General features: G+C 35.9%; 1 protein-coding gene across 6 annotated transcripts in view; it reads left to right on the top strand.

Moving 5' to 3' along the window:
• The window catches only part of epb41l5 (erythrocyte membrane protein band 4.1 like 5), a 26,756-nt gene extending 8,487 nt beyond the window's left edge, over window positions 1–18,269 (top strand). Inside the window, exons 3-18 of one of the 6 annotated variants that reach the window (XM_015047272.1) lie at window positions 3,007–3,111; window positions 5,274–5,316; window positions 5,447–5,525; window positions 6,145–6,189; window positions 6,690–6,742; window positions 8,275–8,395; window positions 8,573–8,660; window positions 8,745–8,833; window positions 8,933–9,035; window positions 11,000–11,169; window positions 11,672–11,778; window positions 12,507–12,525; window positions 12,894–12,936; window positions 13,583–13,701; window positions 14,903–14,949; window positions 17,198–17,286. In XM_015047272.1, the coding sequence (XP_014902758.1) occupies window positions 3,007–3,111; window positions 5,274–5,316; window positions 5,447–5,525; window positions 6,145–6,189; window positions 6,690–6,742; window positions 8,275–8,395; window positions 8,573–8,660; window positions 8,745–8,833; window positions 8,933–9,035; window positions 11,000–11,169; window positions 11,672–11,778; window positions 12,507–12,525; window positions 12,894–12,936; window positions 13,583–13,701; window positions 14,903–14,918 (1,200 nt within the window). In that variant the 3' untranslated portion in view covers window positions 14,919–14,949; window positions 17,198–17,286. Of the gene's footprint in view, window positions 1–3,006; window positions 3,112–5,273; window positions 5,317–5,446; window positions 5,526–6,144; window positions 6,190–6,689; window positions 6,743–8,274; window positions 8,396–8,572; window positions 8,661–8,744; window positions 8,834–8,932; window positions 9,036–10,999; window positions 11,170–11,671; window positions 11,779–12,506; window positions 12,526–12,893; window positions 12,937–13,582; window positions 13,702–14,902; window positions 14,950–17,197 lie in introns of all 6 variants that reach the window. The other 5 variants (XM_015047268.1, XM_015047267.1, XM_015047269.1 and 2 more) reach the window with 5 other exon arrangements.
• The last annotated feature ends 638 nt before the right edge of the window (window positions 18,270–18,907 follow it).

Raw genomic sequence — 18,907 nt, 5'->3', positions numbered from 1 at the left:
ATCGGTGACCGGCCCTCATGGGTGATCGGTATCGGTATCGGGAGGAGAAAACCTGATCGGCACATCTCTACTAATTTACATTTCAAACCCTTTATATAACATGCTATATTTAAATTATATATATATAGCAGATATTTATATAATCTGCTATATTTAGTCAGATTATGATAATTTAAGTTATCAGAAGAAATGACAGTCTGCTTTCTTCAAACAAAGTCCACAATTAATTTCTTTTATTCAATATGCATTTTTTTTAAATCACTCTTGTTAGTGTGTTTTCTTTGAACAGTGCCAGCTAGCACAATCATGAAGGTGCTTAGTCGGGCACAGAAACGATAGTAGTCTCCTTCAAATTAAAAGCTGCTTTTTTCAAACGTTCATTGCTGAACTTCTGCTGCCCACACCATATTTTGTCTTTGACAGCTTTAATAAATAGAAGCTTGTATGAACTATATTTGGAAAGATAATAAAAACAAACTTGGTTGAAACCTGAAGGGAGCTGACCTTTTAACATCCAAGTAAAAACAAAGAAAATGCCACCAGAACTCACAAGAACCCCCACAACGGTTCTTAATGGAAGTTTTAGGTGTTTCTTTCCTCTGGTGTTGTTACAAAGTTCTTCTTTAAATCTCCACTGCTAACATTTAGAACAATTAGAAGTAAGATGTTGACCAGTGTATAATTTAAATTTATGCAGCGTACTTATTTTAATGTTTCAGTTCATCTTGAATTGGATGCATTGAACATTTTGTTCATGAGTAGTTTGCTCATCATTGAAGGTTGCTGTGCTGCTTCCTTTACTGTCAGTACGTTTACTGTTTTCCTGTCCACCTCAGCTTTCTTGTCCTTCTACTGCATTGAAACCAACTTAAGAAAAGACTGGGATCTGTTGACAGGTTCTGTCATTCTCACTGAAAATGCTGGTCAGTCTCTGTATCTTTAAGAAGCTCCCACTCCAACCAACACTGTGTTCAACACGTCATCACAACAACGTTACTCCGTTAATCTGTTTATAACCATTCTTAGGAGTATTGGACTGAGAAGTAGTTTTTATGAAAAACACAACAAAACTTGAAGAAATTATTTGTACCTCCAGAGTTGAATCTCTGTCCAGTTGTGTAAATGTTTCTATGTATCCATCTGTTTCTATCCATTTATCCATCAATTCCTCAGTTTGTCCACAACTCTGTCTGTTCAATCATTTCTCCCTCACTCTGCCACACAGATGTAGATTAGATTTATAGTTATTGTGTACTGAGACAAATGTTGAAAAAAAAATTAGGGAGGTATCCTATATTATTTTTAGGTCCTAATTGTAGTTTTCTGCCTTGATGGTGTTTTCAATAGGCCTTCGTTTCTTTTCTGCACAGATGTGTAACATTCACCTGTAGAAACTGAACTAAAGGTTTTGTTACAGACCAGCCATACTTACACTCCCTCATATCACTCATCCATAACTTATTGGCCCTCTTACCCTTTCACCCCCACGTCACTTCTTTTACTCTCTTGATTTGTAGCACAGAGGAAAAGTTGATCTCCCAAATGCTTTAACTCTATCCCAATAAATGATTCAAAAGTTGTAGTTTTCTACCAAGTGAGGAGCATTCTTTAGTTTTGCAGTGTGCCATTGCTTCTTGTTCTACTGTTTGTGCTCTGTGCAGATGAATCCAAGAAGGATTCTTGGTCCTGGGGTTGTCAGTTGTTTAGCTCATGAGTAAAATACTTGACATGGTGTCTAAGAGAGAAAGTTGTCCACGGAGGCAGGAAGAAAGAATACAAAAAAGTAGACGGCAGTGCAGGCACTTTAGCAGGACCTTGGGTGCAGTACACACACACACACACACACACACACACACACAATAAGTCCTTTGTGCTGTCTCTCCATGGGTGCTGTAGGGTGCGGTATGCCTTGTTAACTATGCCAGCTAGCATGGGGCCTGTCCCCCTAAGCTGGCTACAGAGTCTCTTGGGATGAGATCCGCCACAATGTATTTCTTTCCAACTGTTTCTCTTGCTTTGTGTCTTTTCGTTTTGGCCCCTTTTTTAAAAAAATATTTTGTAAAGTATATCAGACTCATTAAAACTAGATGGATAACATCTCAATTGTCATGCTTAGTCCAGATTTTCAGTTGGATTTAGATTTGGGCTTTGACTGGGCGATGAATAGTTTTTCGTTATTAATCAAATTTTTGCCTTTTGAAGACTTTATTAATTTTTTTTTAACAAATGAACTTGATGTTTTATTTAGGGGTTTCTGGATAAAGAAGGCTGAATATATAGATATTTTGCAGCATTTTGTCTGTTTGACAGCATCATCTGCAGAAAAAAAAATGCAGTGAATGAACAACATATGTCATTATTTACTAAAGAAATAGGCAAAATGGGAGAATTTGCTTTAATTCTCAAGAATTTACACTGATTCTTAATTTGGATGCTTGTATATGTTTAGATGCTGTTATTCTCATCTGAAGGGAATGAGTATAACAGTGATTTAATTTCAAAAGCATCAATTCTAAATCTTCAAAATAACGAGGGTATTTTTTATGCTTCTCTCTGGTGATCCTAAAGTTTGAAAAAAAAAAAACTGCTAAAAATAGTTGAGAAGAAAGTATAGATAAAAGTATATTCAAAGGTAAGGGATATTCTGTGGGAAGAATTCAGAAGTGGTTTGAGTCGGTGCATGTGACTGAGAGCGTTTGAAAAGAGGTTTCCCAGTTCCAGGCTGAACACAGGCTGTAACTGGTACGGGCTGATCAGACAGGCCAACACCTGATTCACAGAATCTCTCCTTGTCTTATGGAGAAGTCCAGCCTTCACCCAGGAAACAGCCTACTGAGACAAAAAAAAAGTTATTTATGTAATTTAATAAAAACAAGAGGAGGGGTTTTGGTTCTTTTGCCATATTTGAGTTTATACTTCTCGTTGACTTAATCCCATTTGACACATAGTTACTAAAATGTTCAGTTTTTTTTTTTGATGTTGTTTTTTTTTGTTTTTCCCCACCAGAAAAAAGCCAAAGGTGAAGAACTGTTTGAGCAGATCATGTACCATTTGGACATTGTAGAGAAAGACTACTTTGGACTGCGCTTCATGGACTCTGCACAGGTTCCGGTAAGAACTGCGATACAGTCTTCATTAGTGGAGCAACTAGGACAAGAAAAACATCAATTCAGGACTGATCTAATGCATATTAACAGTATTATTATTGTTGTATTTCTTGGTCAAACGTTTGATTTCTTTCCAAATTATTCGCTCATCTGTACAAAGGTCTAATCCTCTTCCCTTTCAGTGAAAGGGTTAAAGGGATTGGTTAAGGGAGATTTGTCAGCGCTGGCCGTTACGCTGTCCTGTTACACAAACTGTTTTAAGTCAGTGACCCTGTTCCTTTAACAGAAACTCTGCAAAGCCACTGAATTAGTGGGAGCCAGCAGAGGGAGAGATGAATGCAGGAGAAGGGCGGAGAGCATGTTTAAGTTGAGAGAGTGTGGGAGAGGGAGGATGAGGAATGTGGGGGAGAGGAAACTAGAAAGTACTGCAAGTTCCTCTGTTATCTGTCTTAACCCGTCGTTCTGTCTGCCTCCATTTTTACGAAGCCATGACTCTGTCTCCTTCATTGTTTGTCACTCATCCACCCTGAACATTAGGTCACTTTTCAATTAGTTAATGTGTTTACATTTTTTATTTCTAGTAAAATAGTTGTCACATAGTTATCAGGTCTTATACCAAGTGTAGAAAAGTTAGAATTTCAAATCTTTAATTATTTCTGACACAATTCTTATGGTTTTCAGGTGTTGTTTTAAGAAATATTCAAGAATCTGCTTTCAATCTTCACATATATCTGACTGTAAAAAACAGGGACAGTCCAGATGTAGAAACTAAAGCATCTTCATCAGAACGACAGTTAGAGCTGCACAATATATTAAAAGGCTATTAGTAATTCAATCAGAATGTGCTAAGAAATATTTGTAAAGGACTGCAATAATTGGGAGGCATATTTCAACATGCATATGCACAATTCATGGCAGTAATACATCTGGCTGGTTGAGTTCCACTCTATCTGCCCTGATTTATGTAGATTTTAATGAACTGGATGCTAAAGCTCAGTTAGTGGTTAGGACATCAAGTGCCGTTGTAATCAAAGTTGCATGTTTTCCAATGGAAACAATATGTAAATGTTACTGGTGGTATGATTAAACTGTTACTGACAGCTTTATTTTTCTAGCAGTTTTTGTTTTAACGTTCGAACTGCGGCTACATTTTTCAGACCTCGTGTTGCCTTCCACCACACCATCTCTTTTTGATCTGCATTAGTGAATGAGGATGTTGCTTCCTAAAACATTTTATGACCTTCTTCTTTTTGCATTGTTAAGCGTGTTGACAGTTCCTCAACATGTAGTTGCTGGGGATGGGTTTAGAATCTTTAAAAATGTACATGTATAATTTAAAGCTGTTACACTTTCAATCCATCTCAGCAAACAACCCTAATGAGGTTTAGAAACAAGGATTTGGTGCACAAGTTTGAAAATTTGGATTTTCTCTTATGGACACGTGATAAAATGGATAAAATATGTACATAGAGGTTAAAATGTATACAAAAAACAACTAATATTTGAAAAGCCCTTAACACATTGCCGAAATGCCACACACCTTTTGTACCCGTCAACAAATTTTGGACAAAGTTGTGTTTGGATTTTTGCCAGTTCTTCCTGCTGGAATTGGTAGAGTTCATTTATACTGGTTTGCTTTCTGGAACCAACCAAACTTTTAGCTCTAGTCCTTAAATTTTCATGAGATCTTTGGTCAGATGCCTTCTATAAACATCTTCTCATATAATCTTCTGCATCCATTCCAAAACTCCATATGATGGATCTCTTGGTGCATTGTCCTGTTAAAATTACAAATGAGGAACTACCATAGTTCAAGCTTGTCATTAACTTAACTGACAATGAGCAGACTTAGAAAGAAGCTCTCGGTGCAAAATAGAGAACCTGTTTCGCTGCTATTGGTGCATTGCACAAGTTGGAAGAAAGCTCCAAACTTATTAGTGCACTGTAAATCAACAGCTAGAGGTTTGAAACATGGAAACGACTAACTATTGCAACAACACAGTGATCCCAAATACTATCAACATTGTTTTTAGAGTGTTTCTTAAACAATGGTGTTCCAATAGCCCTGACGATAACATGGTTGGAAATTTGTGAAATTTCAAAGCTGTCTTTTTCAACTAAACCTAGTTGAAAATATTTTTTCTATCGTTTTCTTGTTTGTTTCAGCATTGGCTCGACGTCACCAAAAGTATCAAAAAGCAAGTAAAAAGTAAGTATTATTGTACCATTCACAATGCTAACATAAACAATTATTCCTGTTTTAATCATCAATTGATTTAACAGTTAAACATCACATCATGACTGTCACTAAGCTGATATTGTGGTCCATTTGAACTTAGTTGGTCCACCATACTGCCTTCACATGAGAGTCAAATTCTACTCTTCGGAACCGAACAACCTACATGAAGAACTCACCAGGTAAGTAAAGGGAAGCAGTTAAAAAAACAAATGGCAGATTGATTAATTAGAGTTACAAGGATAATTTGATAGAAAAATTTATTTTACCTATATATTCATATCCAAAAGCATGAACATTTTTCATTTTCATTTTTTTTTGTTCTTTTTTTCTTCATTACTCCATCTTAGTTCATTATTCCTATATGGCAGATTGTACATCTTGATGTTCCCTGATCCTTTGTTCCTCAGTAATGGAATCACTTGTTACACTATTTGTCAAAATATTTTCACCACTCCGATATCATTTGATTCACTGTGTTCAATTTTATAAGTTGTGTAAAATAGTCAGTCACCAGAAACTTAAAATGGCATTCTACAAGGAAAAGTTATTTTAAACCAAAATAGTTAACGAATTATCTATTCTCTTTATGTTAGTAATCTCTGTTCGTCAGACATTATATTAGTCAATAGATTTGCCAGAGATCACAGTGTTCACACATGGAGTTCCTCATCCATCATAAAATATTCTTTGATTCTGTGTTCCCAGCCATCATGTTGGGTAAAATTATTCTAACCTTAATCAGATCTCATGCCTTTGTTTAGGCCATCCATCACCGTGTTTATGTTGTCTGTCTTTCAGATACCTTTTTGTGTTACAATTGAAGCAAGACCTCCTCAGTGGCAAGTATGTGATATATTTATGTATTTATTTACTATTTTAATTTTTTTTTTTTGACAATAATATAGAACAAAATGAGAAGAAAGAAGATTTAAATCACTTTGTTCTACTCTTCATCTCTTAATTGTTCTGGTTGTTTCACTTAGTTGTCCTGATGGTTCACAAGCCAAAAATATAAGCTGTTAAACCGTACAGGTTTTCATAAACGCCTTTTTAAACCTGAAAAAAAAAGACGTTAAACTCTCCTAAGCTTTGTTTATCGGTGATTTTTTTTTTTTCAGTCATGTCTGTTTTACAATGTTATAAGTCAAAATTATTCCTCACTGTTACTGATGAGAGAAACATATTTGACTTTTTGGATTGTGAGTTCCGCAAAGTCCCTTTTGGCCTTGTAATTGTAAAGCAGCAGTGCCATGTAAAATTTACATTTTGGAGCAGAGCTATTTTAGCAATTAGTGCCATTATTAGAGTTTTACAGTAAACCCTCTCCAATATTTGATTTTTAGGCTTGAATGTCCATTTGACACAGCGGTGGAGTTGGCTGCCTTCTCTTTACAGGGTAAGTACAGCTACGTTTTTGTTCTTTATAGTAAACTCTTGATCTTTGTGGTAAAAAAGCAGGACTGCTGTATATTGAATTGTATTCATCATCGCAATACCAGTGTGTGTAAGATCGCAAATGCAAAAGACTGCTTCTCATCACATAAATAATTTTTATGTATAACTGCTTAACAAAGAGAAGTAACAATGCTCAGATGTATTTTTTTCCAGCCTCTGCCAACTAAACAGGCTCAGTCCAGCTGAATAGAACTCACCTAGAGCCAAAAATGTTACCTGACCTGTAGGAAAAAGACAATTCCTAGTAAATATCCACTCTAAGAAAGTTGATGTCATTTTAAAAGAAACATTGTTTTTCTATTTTTTGTTTTTTATAATAAAGAAAAAACATAAAACTTTTCCAGAAAATATGTTTGCAAAAAATAATGTAAGAAAAAAAGGAAAACGTAAGTAGTTTTCAACCTTATGATAAGAAAAAGCAAATCTTTTTTCTTATATTACTGATATAAGAAGCAAATATTTAGTGATTTGCTTGTGGAAATTCAATGCAATTATTCCATGAAAAAAAAAAAAAAACTGTTAATACTTGTATATCTATATTCACAAAATATTAGTCAGTTCTTTATCGTTTTCACATTTTCAGCTAAAATTTGTAAGGGCCATTGAGGAATGTCCAAAGAACCACCTGTGGCTTCAGTCCCCTGCTCTAGTCTTCAAACTTTAGGAAATATTTAATTTTTTGAGAGGCATCTCTTGTTTCTCTTGTCTTAGAACATTTGCATATGAAGTACCTGCTTTCCATTCAAGGCCAACTTCAGTCAGAAGAACTCTTGGAATAGTTTATATTAAAACAAGCACATGTTATTACATATGTAGGAAAACATTCAAATATTCCAATTAAATTTAGTCTTTGTTATAATTATTAATACACAATGTGCTGAAACCTAAAATGTAAAAAAGCTGACTTTGCACTGTTGCACCCTTCTTTGCTGTTAAGTACTTGGTAGTTTCAGTAAAATTTTGTCTCATCAGGGTTCTTACCTGATTATCCAAATAATACAATTTGTACAACAGCGACAATGTTCCTTGAATCCAACCTTTTTTTTTTTTTTTCTTTTTGCGAAATTCCTTTAATAAGAGTAAACCAGCCTTCATTCTTTCGCCTAAAAGAGTGATTTCATAAGCTGTTTAAAAAAAGTCAATCACTGGAGACGTTTATGGAATGGCATTGCGTGCGCAGACTCTTGGATGGACGTGCTTACACATACATAGCTAGTTTTGGGTTAAGTGCCAGCTCATTAGTGTTCAGTCCTCTTCAGAGGCCCCCTAATCCAACACCCTCTCTGCTTTCTCTCTTTCCCTCAGTCAGTCTTTTTTCTACCTTTTTTCTGTTTTTTCCCCTCAGTGTTACTCAGGGCCAAAAGTTTAAATGAGTATATCGGATATGCCTGTCAATTAGTGTGCTTTGTTTTGCTTTGTATCTTCTTAAATCTCAAGTACTTGTCTGCTTTTTTTTTTGTTTGTTTTTTTCAGCTGAATTAGGTGACTGTGACCCACTGGAACATAATCTGGACTTGGTGTCAGAATTTCGGTTCATTCCAGAGCAGACGGAGGATATGGAGCTTGCTATTTACAATACATGGAAGGAGTGCAGGTATTCATTTAACTGACACTGAATTTAGAAGAAAATAGATCTGTAAACAGTTTAGGACAAATATTTCTTTCAGAATTAAATTTCCCTCATTCTGTACTTTTACACTTTGTAAGTTTTTTTTTTTTTTTTCTTTCCATTTCTTTTGTGGCTCATCCAATTTCATGCTTTCTTTTTCAGAGGTCAGACACCTGCACTGGCTGAAATTAACTACCTAAATAAAGCAAAGTGGTTGGAAATGTACGGAGTGGACATGCATATGGTCAAGGTGAATAATATTTGGCTTGATTAAGAATATCTAAGCAATTAATTGTGCAGAAGAAACATTAATAATCATCCATGGTCTGTTTAGGCAAGAGATGGTAATGAGTACAGCCTGGGTTTAACTCCTACTGGAGTTCTGGTGTTTGAAGGTCAAACTAAGATCGGACTCTTCTTCTGGTATGTTTAGTTATCACATAGTGTATATATTCTTTTGTTTTGCTCATTTTTCCTGCAAGTTCTAAATCTGATTTTATATTTTTGTTTTCCCTGTTGTAGGCCCAAGATAACTCGTCTAGATTTCAAGAAGAGCAAACTGACCCTGGTAGTGGTGGAGGACGATGACCAGGTGAACCGAAACTATCACCCAGATGACAGAAATGTACATCTACCTACACATTAGTCAAGTGCCAAACCAACAGTCTCTTATGGTCACACAAGGTGTATTGCAACAATAGGACCTGGGATTTTCCAAGGGGTTTTGCTGACATGGATTTGTGTTCTCGTTTTTTAGGCGAGAGAAGAGGATACAGATAGGATTAAAACCCGCTGTTCTAGCTAAAAGCTTCTGATCATTTAAGATGCCACTTCAAAGGGAGAGAAAGTTTGTAAAACGTACAGATATTAGCCATTTCAAACATATCAAAGCCTGAGTTATCATTTTGAAGAAAAAGAAACCAATTTCATAAATCTTAAAATTTTACCAAATTTCAGGTCCTTCAAATAAATGATGTTCATCTTAATTTAGAGATTATTTTTTTTCCTTTTAAAGGAAGCTTTTTTTCTGTAAATATGTTCTGGAATACATGAGCCGTAAAACGTGTTACAATGTTATGGAGAGAAGAAAATAAAACTACTGTAATAATACTGTAAAACAGAGACAAAGAGTCTGTTTATGTCCGTCCAGGGGGTCTTTGAGTGAGGTTAATAAAGAAACCTGCCCTCTCTGGTATTTCTGGTATGCACAGTCGCCCCCACCTCGTTCTCTGTCACACACACATGCACACATCACACAGAAGTTCAATTTCAGCTTGAAAACCTCCTCCTTTCTGCAGTTAGACTGCTGAGCAAATTAAACTATATTGTCACACTAGTTTGTTCTCAGTTCAGCTATTCACCTTTTATTTAGTGAAATATCGAAGGGTGGCATTCATATTTTTGGTTTTGCTTTCCAAATCAGAATATACAATGCTAAAGTTAACAAAACTTTACATAAAAAGAACTGAAACATTTTCATCAAACTTTGTTGTTTTCCAAGAATGTTGGTAAATTCATAAGTATGTTAATTTTTTACTTGGTAATCAGTTTTTAATCTGGTTGTGTTTCTAAGATGTCTTTACATGGTGAGTCAGCATTCTAACTCTGAAATAAATCTCGTGATTTCTGTCTGAGTGAGGCTGACTCCCAGCTCGTTGTTAGCCCTAAGCCATTGTTCAGCAGGTTCATACCGAAAACAAGTAATGTGCCAGTTATTTCTGCAAAGTAGGGGGAGGACAAAAAAAGGTTTGCCTTAGTTTTAAGTGACATACATGGAAATAAAAGAGTATTAGCTGTGCTTCAGTAAGAGCACAGTAAAATTACTATTATTTCAGAATTAAAATATATTTTCAGTTGATGCAAATATACTAATATTTACCTTAAAGTACTATGATGAATGGTAACATTCTCATCATCTTTAATAAGGTCAAAAATATTACGATTATTTCTTAGTTATACAGTATAGATTTTTTTGTTTGCCATCACTGTTTTCATAAAAATATTCAATATATTGTCAATATCCCATTATATTAAAATACAGTTGAGTATATATCAGTAGCTTACAAATAAAACATAATCTTATACTATATATTTTATACTATGTTTATCTAGTATAGTAAAATAATAAAATGAATGTAGAGATTAGATTATATGGATGGATTGGACTGAAATAATGCATAAATGGAAAGTAGAAGATGTCTGTGAAGTTATAGGCTTAACCTGCTGGAGGACAAACAGACAAGTTTTCCTCAGAGATAAGATGACCTAAGCTACTGGAAAAAAAGGATAGTTTTAAGCCTGGTCTTAAACGTAGACAGAGTGTCTGCCTCACTGACTACAACTGGAGGTGCTTCCCATTCCAGTTTTATAAACTCCAGAAATCACCAGTAATCCTGCATTCTGAGGCTAAACCACTCTGTTAGGAACATATGAAACACTAAGACTCATGCAACCACTGGAGAGAAACTCCAACTGGGAACAGAGATGTCTTCTTTTCATTTTTATTTGAACTTGAACAGCAGCATTTGAATCAAGAAAATTATTTTATTTCTCTGAAAACGTTTTATTTTACCCTAAATCCCTCTTTAGGGTAAAGAGCAGGAGCACACCTTTGTCTTCAGGATGGACCACCCCAAAGCCTGTAAGCATCTGTGGAAGTGTGCAGTGGAGCACCATGCGTTCTTCAGGCTCAGAGGACCGGTACAGAAAAACTCTGCGCGCTCTGGATTCATACGGATGGGGTCCCGCTTCAGATACAGGTAACAAATGCACCAATAATACCAAGGGAAAAAGGCACTGAAGTTTGAATTTTAGCAGTGATGTCGTCACTACTAAAAACTTCAGGTACTTGTGAAAGAAAAATGTCATAGTTTGCTCTCCAGGCCTTTGTGTATCCAGTGAAGAATTTGGAAAGTTAAAAACTCATTTTAAGTGTGCAAAACATTCCATTTTGTATCCATACATACCTAAATTAGTACACCACTGGTACTCGGTGTCAACATACTGCAGAAGTCAGCTTGCTCCCGTCTGTGTGTTTAAAGGGTATCCAGTAAGATAAGCATTGGTGGTGGTGTTGATTTAACACAGGGGTTGCAGGGTTTTGTTGTTAGGAAGAGGTTATCGCCTGGATGGTTACAGAGTTCAGCAGGGGTCATTGCTCTGATAGTTACTGTAGTAAAAGTGAAATTCACTGTATATTTGGGGTTTGTTAGGAATGGTGAAGATAAAAATGAAGTTTTTCTGCTTTATTTTTCTGACCAGTGGAAAGACAGAGTATCAGACAACCAAGGCCAGTAAAACAAGGCGCTCAGCCTCGTTTGAGAGGAGACCCAGTCGGCGATACTCCAGAAGAACCATGCAAAACAGAGGTGATGTAAACTAAGGCTCATCGTTCTGAAATTAACTAACACTGTATTTGAGGATATCATTAACTGAATCTAACTTTGACTTTAATCTACTCTAATTATTCCTTTCTTAGAGTGAATTGTAGAATTGGAAAAACAGTCTTACAGTTCAGCAAATGACGGGAAATTAGCCTATGTGCCACAACATTTTTATGTGGCACACATGCTTGAGTCATATCGAGCAGTTTTTCCCAACCCTGGTCCTCAAGGCATGCCCCCCTGCATGTTTTAGGTATTTCCTTGCTTCAGTCCAGCTGATTTCAATTGATGACTGATTAACAGGTGTTTGCTGAACTGCAATCAGTTGAATTAGGCACATTAAAGCAGGGAAACCTCTAAACCATGTAGGACAGTGTGCCTTGAGGACCAGGGTTGGGAAACACTGATATAGAGCCACAATCTCTTTGATTTAAAATCACATTGCCCATAACATGACATGGGACACTTCTTGGCGGTAGAAAATGAGAGTAAAAGTTTGTAACAACTCACTAGTTTTTCTTACATTGTTCTCAACAACTATGGACAATTTTGCTTTCCCCTGAATGAAATTCTCACAAAATTGTTTTGTGAGAAAAAAAATGTCCAGAGTTGAGAATTCATGTTTCCTTTTTCTGGATCTTTGAATGCTTTGGGGGTGAGGTGGGGAGGGAGGAAATCTTCTACTCTCACAATGAACTGTTTATATTTCACAGGATATTTCAACTCCCAGGAGTAAGTACAAATATCATTTTTTTCTATTATTTGTTTTAGAGAGATTTGTTGTGTCCACTCTGCTGTTATACATTTTCACAAAACAGCATTTTATTGTGACTGTTCTGTTCTTTTAACAGCTGCTTTTTGTTGTGGGCTATAAAATTAAATTGTATGTAGATTCAACAGGCATAGTTCCCTTGTTTTGTTTTTATTACAGCTCTGGCATCAGTTCAGTTGTAAAATAACAAATTGTTCTGCAAATTAGTTTATAACAGATTGTAAATGACCTAGTTAATGCAATATAATATATTTCAGAGTAATTGACTGAAAGTAAAGTCAGCTTTTCTGTTTGTCATTTATTGAAGTCTATTTGTCTCTTTTCTCAGTGTTCTTTCTTCAGGTAATGGTGTGAGCTCCAACAAGGACAAGGTGAGCAACTCAAGTATGATTCTATCAGGAATGTGGAGCAAAATGTTGAATTCCACATGTTAACCCACTGAAAACAAAGTTAACAATCAAAACTGAAATATTTTTATGCGTTTGTCAGAGTAAGTTTTTCTCTTCGAGCTGTTTTCATTTATTTAGATCAAAGGTGTTCAAAGTGTAGTCCTGTTGTTGATAATTTGTTTTTGTTTTTTACTTTACTTTTGAAAGGATTTTTACACAGGGCAAACCATAACAATAACAAGAAGAAAAAGAAAAAAAGAAGAAATTATACCAATAAGAAAAAAAAAGAAAAAATACAAATGGATAAAATAAAATATCACAACTAGGACAATAAACAGCACTCAAAAAAACAGAGAGGTCACCAAGGGAGGGAGACAGCTAAACCATACAAAAAGATAAAACTAAAACTGACGGATAACTGATAAACGGTCACAGAGTATATAAAGTTCTGTGAAGAGTCAGACATGTGGGAATTTCTTTCCAGATTTACCAAGTTCTGCCAAGCTACTCAACACCAGACTCCTATTATCACACCTGATGATGAAATAATGGAGCTCAATTTACTCTCGTGTTCCTATATGTTAGTAGTTGATGTTTTTAAATCATTTTGTGTTAATTTTCTTTTCAGGTTTCTCCAAGCAGAGGCACCTGGTCCGGCATGCCTGTGGTGAGCCCGGTAGCAGCGTCAACCTGTGGGCCAATGGAAATCGAAGCTTTACCCAGAAGTCCCGGTGGAGAAAAACGAGGGTTAGTATCTTCAGAATCCATTGAGTCTTTTACATCAACTTATAATTATTTTACCCGTATAAGAAAATACAACAGACATGGGATTTTTTATAAGTGGCTGTGGCTTGATTCCTCACTAATGATGATGAAAACAAAGTCAGATTAGGAGTGGCTGGGCCAGGCTGGCTGCTCCCTGCTGGGAGCTGATAGAATTGGGCAGATAGCTAGGTGTGTTTTTCATGGTGTAATGCCCTGTGAGTGGCTTAGCATGGCTTATCCGCTGACCCTGTCTTGTTGGGAGCAGTGAAAGGATGGAAGAAGAAAGACCAAATCCAGAGAAAAAATGAATGATTGTGTGACTTTTTAGCTACTTGACCGCACTGTGAAATATTCAAGTTTCAGAAGTGTTGCAAGTGAGCAGAGCATAAGATGCATGTTGTGTCATTGCATAAGGATTTTCACTGGACTTTAGTTGCTTAATGCAGCATTCAGGCTGATCTCTTGTTGAAATTCAAGTGTGTTTGTCAGCAGTGAACATAAAACGAGTTTAAATGTATATATTTTAATATATTACATTTTCATCTAAATATCTGCACTGTTGGACTTTTTAAATCTTGCTATCAAATATAGATGCGCTTAATTTAACAAAGGTTTTGGTGACGAGTGCTTGAAATCCTTGAAAATGCCTCGATTTCAAAAAGGTGTTTTCAAGGTTTGGAAAGTGCTTGATTTCTGTATAAAGTCCTTGTAGGTGCTTGATATTCAAACTGCACAATTTTTGAATAAGTGCAATTTATTGTTTAATTAAAAGCCTAAATTAGGAATTTGTTATTTACAGTTAAAACCAGATATTTAAAAATGACTCTCACACATTTCTTTCTTACTGTCAGAATTTAAATCAGACAAAATTTTCTTTTCCTTTAGCTTGTTTGTGCTGTAGAATGTAGGATACTATTACAAAATATTATTAATAACAGTAATAACTCATAGTGATTTGAAACAGTCTTCATTTCATTTGTTTTTGAATCTCCAAAGTGCGATGCTGGAAAAGTTTGAAAACATACCTTCAAAATGCTTGAATTTTGCTGTGGGGAAAAATTTCCCAACCCTGTAATTAAGGATTTATACACTTGTATGAGTTTGTGATAATAAGAACCCTGTGCAGATGCATTTAAGTAACTTTATTTGTCATAAACCCACATTGTCCCCCTGTGTGTTACAGTATTAACATGTACTGAGGATAAATTGTCCTGGTCTGGCAGCAGGCTGGTAGGTACAACCAAACTCTGAAACTCGGCTCTGGCTTTAACCAATCAGACGCAGCGTTGCAGCGGGCATCCTGATTTTTGGCTTTAGATTAATGTTTTCCTGCAGTTCATGGTGATCTGCTGTTTGCCCACTTTTGAATCAGCATGAAGTGCCAACCTGATTGGTGGAGGAAATTGTGATGATTTGGGAGTCTCTGCTTGGATCATGTTTTCAGTGGCTTGAATCAGGGATGGGATTTGATTTCAGCTTCTTTTTATCTGTTCTGTTTCCAGCTTTGGAGACGGCAGCTTCTTTTCTCTCTCTTTTTTTCCTGGTCATCTGTGCATCCTGTCCGCTTTCTCCAATGCAAACTTCACTAAAACACCTTTCTTGAAAATATTTTAACTATACATCACAGGAACAAAAATCTTAAGAGAAACAAACTAAAATGGTTTCCTTTGACAGACTTGTACACACAAAACCTTACACTTTATACAATTTTATATTACTACTGAATTTAAGAAAGTTCAAAAAGATTCTTACATGGTGCCAAAAATAAAAACACAAGCAGCAAACATGTTGCTGTCTTCACAAGGCAGAGCTGTCGAGGCTTTACAAGCACAGACAGAAGATCTAAAGGTCCCAGTGTGTTCTGTCTAAATAACAGGATGAGCTCAGCATTAAAGTTAAATTAACCAAAAGATACCACAACTAAATCAGTTTAAGTAAGCAGGAGGCTATCAGTGTGACAACGTTAAATTACTAATATAACTCTCTGTTTTGTTTTGTTTTTTCTCTTGCTTGATGTCGCTGTTTTTGTATGCAGTGCCGCAGCCTGCAGCTGCTCTCATAACATGAGCAGCCACTCTTCATGGGATTATAATCCTATTACACTTTATGCTGACACAGACCCTGACACTTCTGCTTATGCTTAATCAGTTGGTAGGTGTGTCCTTTCTTACTTTTCAGATATGTAAATAAATCAAACCTGCTTTAATAAAAACGGAACTTCACTGATTAAAATATCAACCAGATTTAAAGTCACTTTTGTTTCATGAAGCGATCTGTCTTCTTTCTGATTTTGCTCATTCCTGTTAGACTCTCAAAGTTGTATGCTTTTGCATAAATATCTCGGCATACACAAAAAGCTAATTAGCCTGTCCTTTAAAATCAAGACAAATCAGCCTAAGGTCTGATAAGGGTTTAACCAATTCCTCCTCTTAGATTAGTTCTAAAAACAACCCTAAAACATCTAATACTCGCGTAGTAAAATCCCCAAACTAAACGATTTCATAAAGTCTGCTAGTTGAGGGTACTCAGAGTTCACAAAGTTGGCATGTAAACAAAATTATACATCTCTTGGGCACAAATAACAGCCAAATTGATTCAAATTTATCTCTTGGCTTTAAGATATGGATATGAAAATATGAAGTCATTGAACGATTATCGACCAGGATCATTTTAAGCTGAATGATCTCTTCTAAACTCTTAGTGCTGCAGTAAGTAAAACTTCAGATTTTTTGTTTGATTTGAACATATTAAACCCAATCATCCCAGATGTGCAGCATGCTCCCATAAACCATTCACTACAGGAGAGGTTCCTGACCTTTCTTTTCTGTAAAACCTGCCTGTGAAGGAAGAAAACAAAAAATTTCTAATATTCAGAGGATGTTTTAAATGCTGGGAGCAATGAAGAAGAAAATCTGAAGCTGCATGTTTGTCTTGATCCAGCAGGTTCCTTTGCCAAGATACTTCATTTCAATAAAACTGAAAATTGACTGCAAGAGTTTGCACATTTATGCATCACAGAAATTCCACTTTACAGAAATTATCTGATGTATTTCCTAGATGTGTGTGGATACATATAGACATTTTTCTTTTAGGATAAATTAGTATTTTCCAAGAAATGTATGCTTTCACATTGTCTGAATATGATTTCAATGTGACAAATTGCCAAACAAGCGGGATAAACTTAAAAAAAATACCTGAGAGAAAATCGTATTAACTTAAAAATTTACGCAACACACCTATAATTATCTTAACCCCACCCATTGTGATAGTTTCATACCCATGTACTGGAGCGTTTTTATGTTGAATTGAAAAGAAATGATTTCACCAAATACTTTTGAGATTTACAGTCCCATTTTTCCTGCTTCCTGATTTTCCCCGTCACTAACCTAAGAGCACATTCACTTCCTGTTTTTATTTTTATTCCCATCTCCTGTATGTTCCCTTGTCCTTCACCTCTTCTTTCTACATGTTTCATCAGGTCTCCGTCTCCCTCCGTTCATCCTCCCATCCACACATCCATCCATCCTTCCTGCCTCCGTCTCATCAAAGCTCAACTGAGAATCTTCTCACTTTGTGTTCTGATGACTTTGTTACCTACTAAATGATGAGAGGCTCTGAACCAAAGTGACTCTCTTTTCAAAGTTGCTGGTGTTTATGAAGGAACCTCCTGAGTGAGACTGTTTGTCAGACTAATGGGGTAAAACACTGACTTTTTCCAGAGTCCAGCATGAGGTGCTTTTTATGTCCCGTTTCTCGCCACTTTTCTGTTTCCTAACGTGCTTCCTTGACCTTTCCTCCCCACCTAATGAAGAAATTATCATCAGGTATCAGTGTGAGGTGCGGGAATTTCATTTCAGTCTCAGCTCTCGGAGGAAACGAGAATCAGATGGTCCCAACTGTTACAAACTCTCTCTGAGCTACAGTAGTTTGATTTGCTTTTTATTTTAGTCCTGTTTTTTTTTTTTGTCTCAATTTTTAAATTTTTAATCTGTTCTAACATTTCACACATCTGTTTGTTGTAAAAGGGAGTCGGATAAGAGGGCATTAAAGCATGAGCACACTGAAGCCACAGAACAGAACCACATTCCCTCTGTCAGAGGTACATTCCAAAATGTCCCAATCAGGTCCGTATCCTCACTGACAGAAAATGCAGGATTTTTTTTTTTTTATCTCCTGCTTGAAGCCGGCTTCTTGTCTCTGTCTCCAGTGTCGGATCTCTTTTTTTTTTTTGTAGGTGTCGTCTCATCCGACTTGTGCCACAATTGATTAAATATTTATTATGCTGAATCATAAGTAAATCCTACAATTATGCTGTTTGTAATAATATCAATAGTACTTACACTGAAAGGTTTCATGGAAGGAATTCAAATTTATTGTAATGCTTAGTATGGTTAGTCTGGTAGACTGATTATGTGTTGCACAAAGCAAATAATGAAGGTGATTTAACAATATTAGTCATTAAGAACACATTTACATGACTGCAACCAAATTATGTATCTGTCTAAAATGCTTTGAAATAATTTCAAAGAATAAACTAATATATGGAAACAGGTGGTTGTGTAACTTCTTGGAAATAATTATGCTGTTTTTGCAGGATTTGAGCTGATCTAAAGCTCTACAGGTGGTTTTGTTGAACTGAATTTTATTTAAACACATCAGAGTGAAATTTCAGGGAAATAAACGCCGGCCACATTCAGTTTTTCACTGGTGAAATAATTTTTAAAACTATGCATCATTTTACCTCTTCATAATATCCCAGTAAACCACCTTTATTTGTTGTTGTTTTCACAAGAGAAAATGTGAAAATGTACAAGGGCTGGGTGCAAGGCCCTGTTTCACTTCATAACTTACAATGTTTTCCTGGCTGTTTACAGTTTTCTACTTGGATTTTTTGTCTTTGGGAATATTTATCCTTTAATTCCAGTCATCTCTGGGCAGTGGACAGTAATACACATCATAGTTTGAGTTAAGTTTCATCTCCAGGCAACAGAAATATGAGGTAGATACCAGGCCTCTGCTGGAGCTTTTGTAACAAAGTCTGTGTATCAAATGTTTTGCTTCAAGCTCTGATGATTCTGAGAATATTGCTTTGATTTTTTTTTTTTTTTTTGTTCCCCCACAGAAGTTATTGCTTTCCTTGAATGTTTGTGTTCACACAGCAGCTTGGCTTCATTAAATGGTTTTTCAG

Source organism: Poecilia latipinna, unplaced genomic scaffold (assembly GCF_001443285.1).
Source record: "Poecilia latipinna isolate Pla-1442-1.1 unplaced genomic scaffold, P_latipinna-1.0 Scaffold817, whole genome shotgun sequence".
NCBI lineage: Eukaryota > Metazoa > Chordata > Actinopteri > Cyprinodontiformes > Poeciliidae > Poecilia > Poecilia latipinna.
Note: the sequence above shows the minus strand (reverse complement) of the source record. Positions and strands in the feature narration are given on the sequence as shown.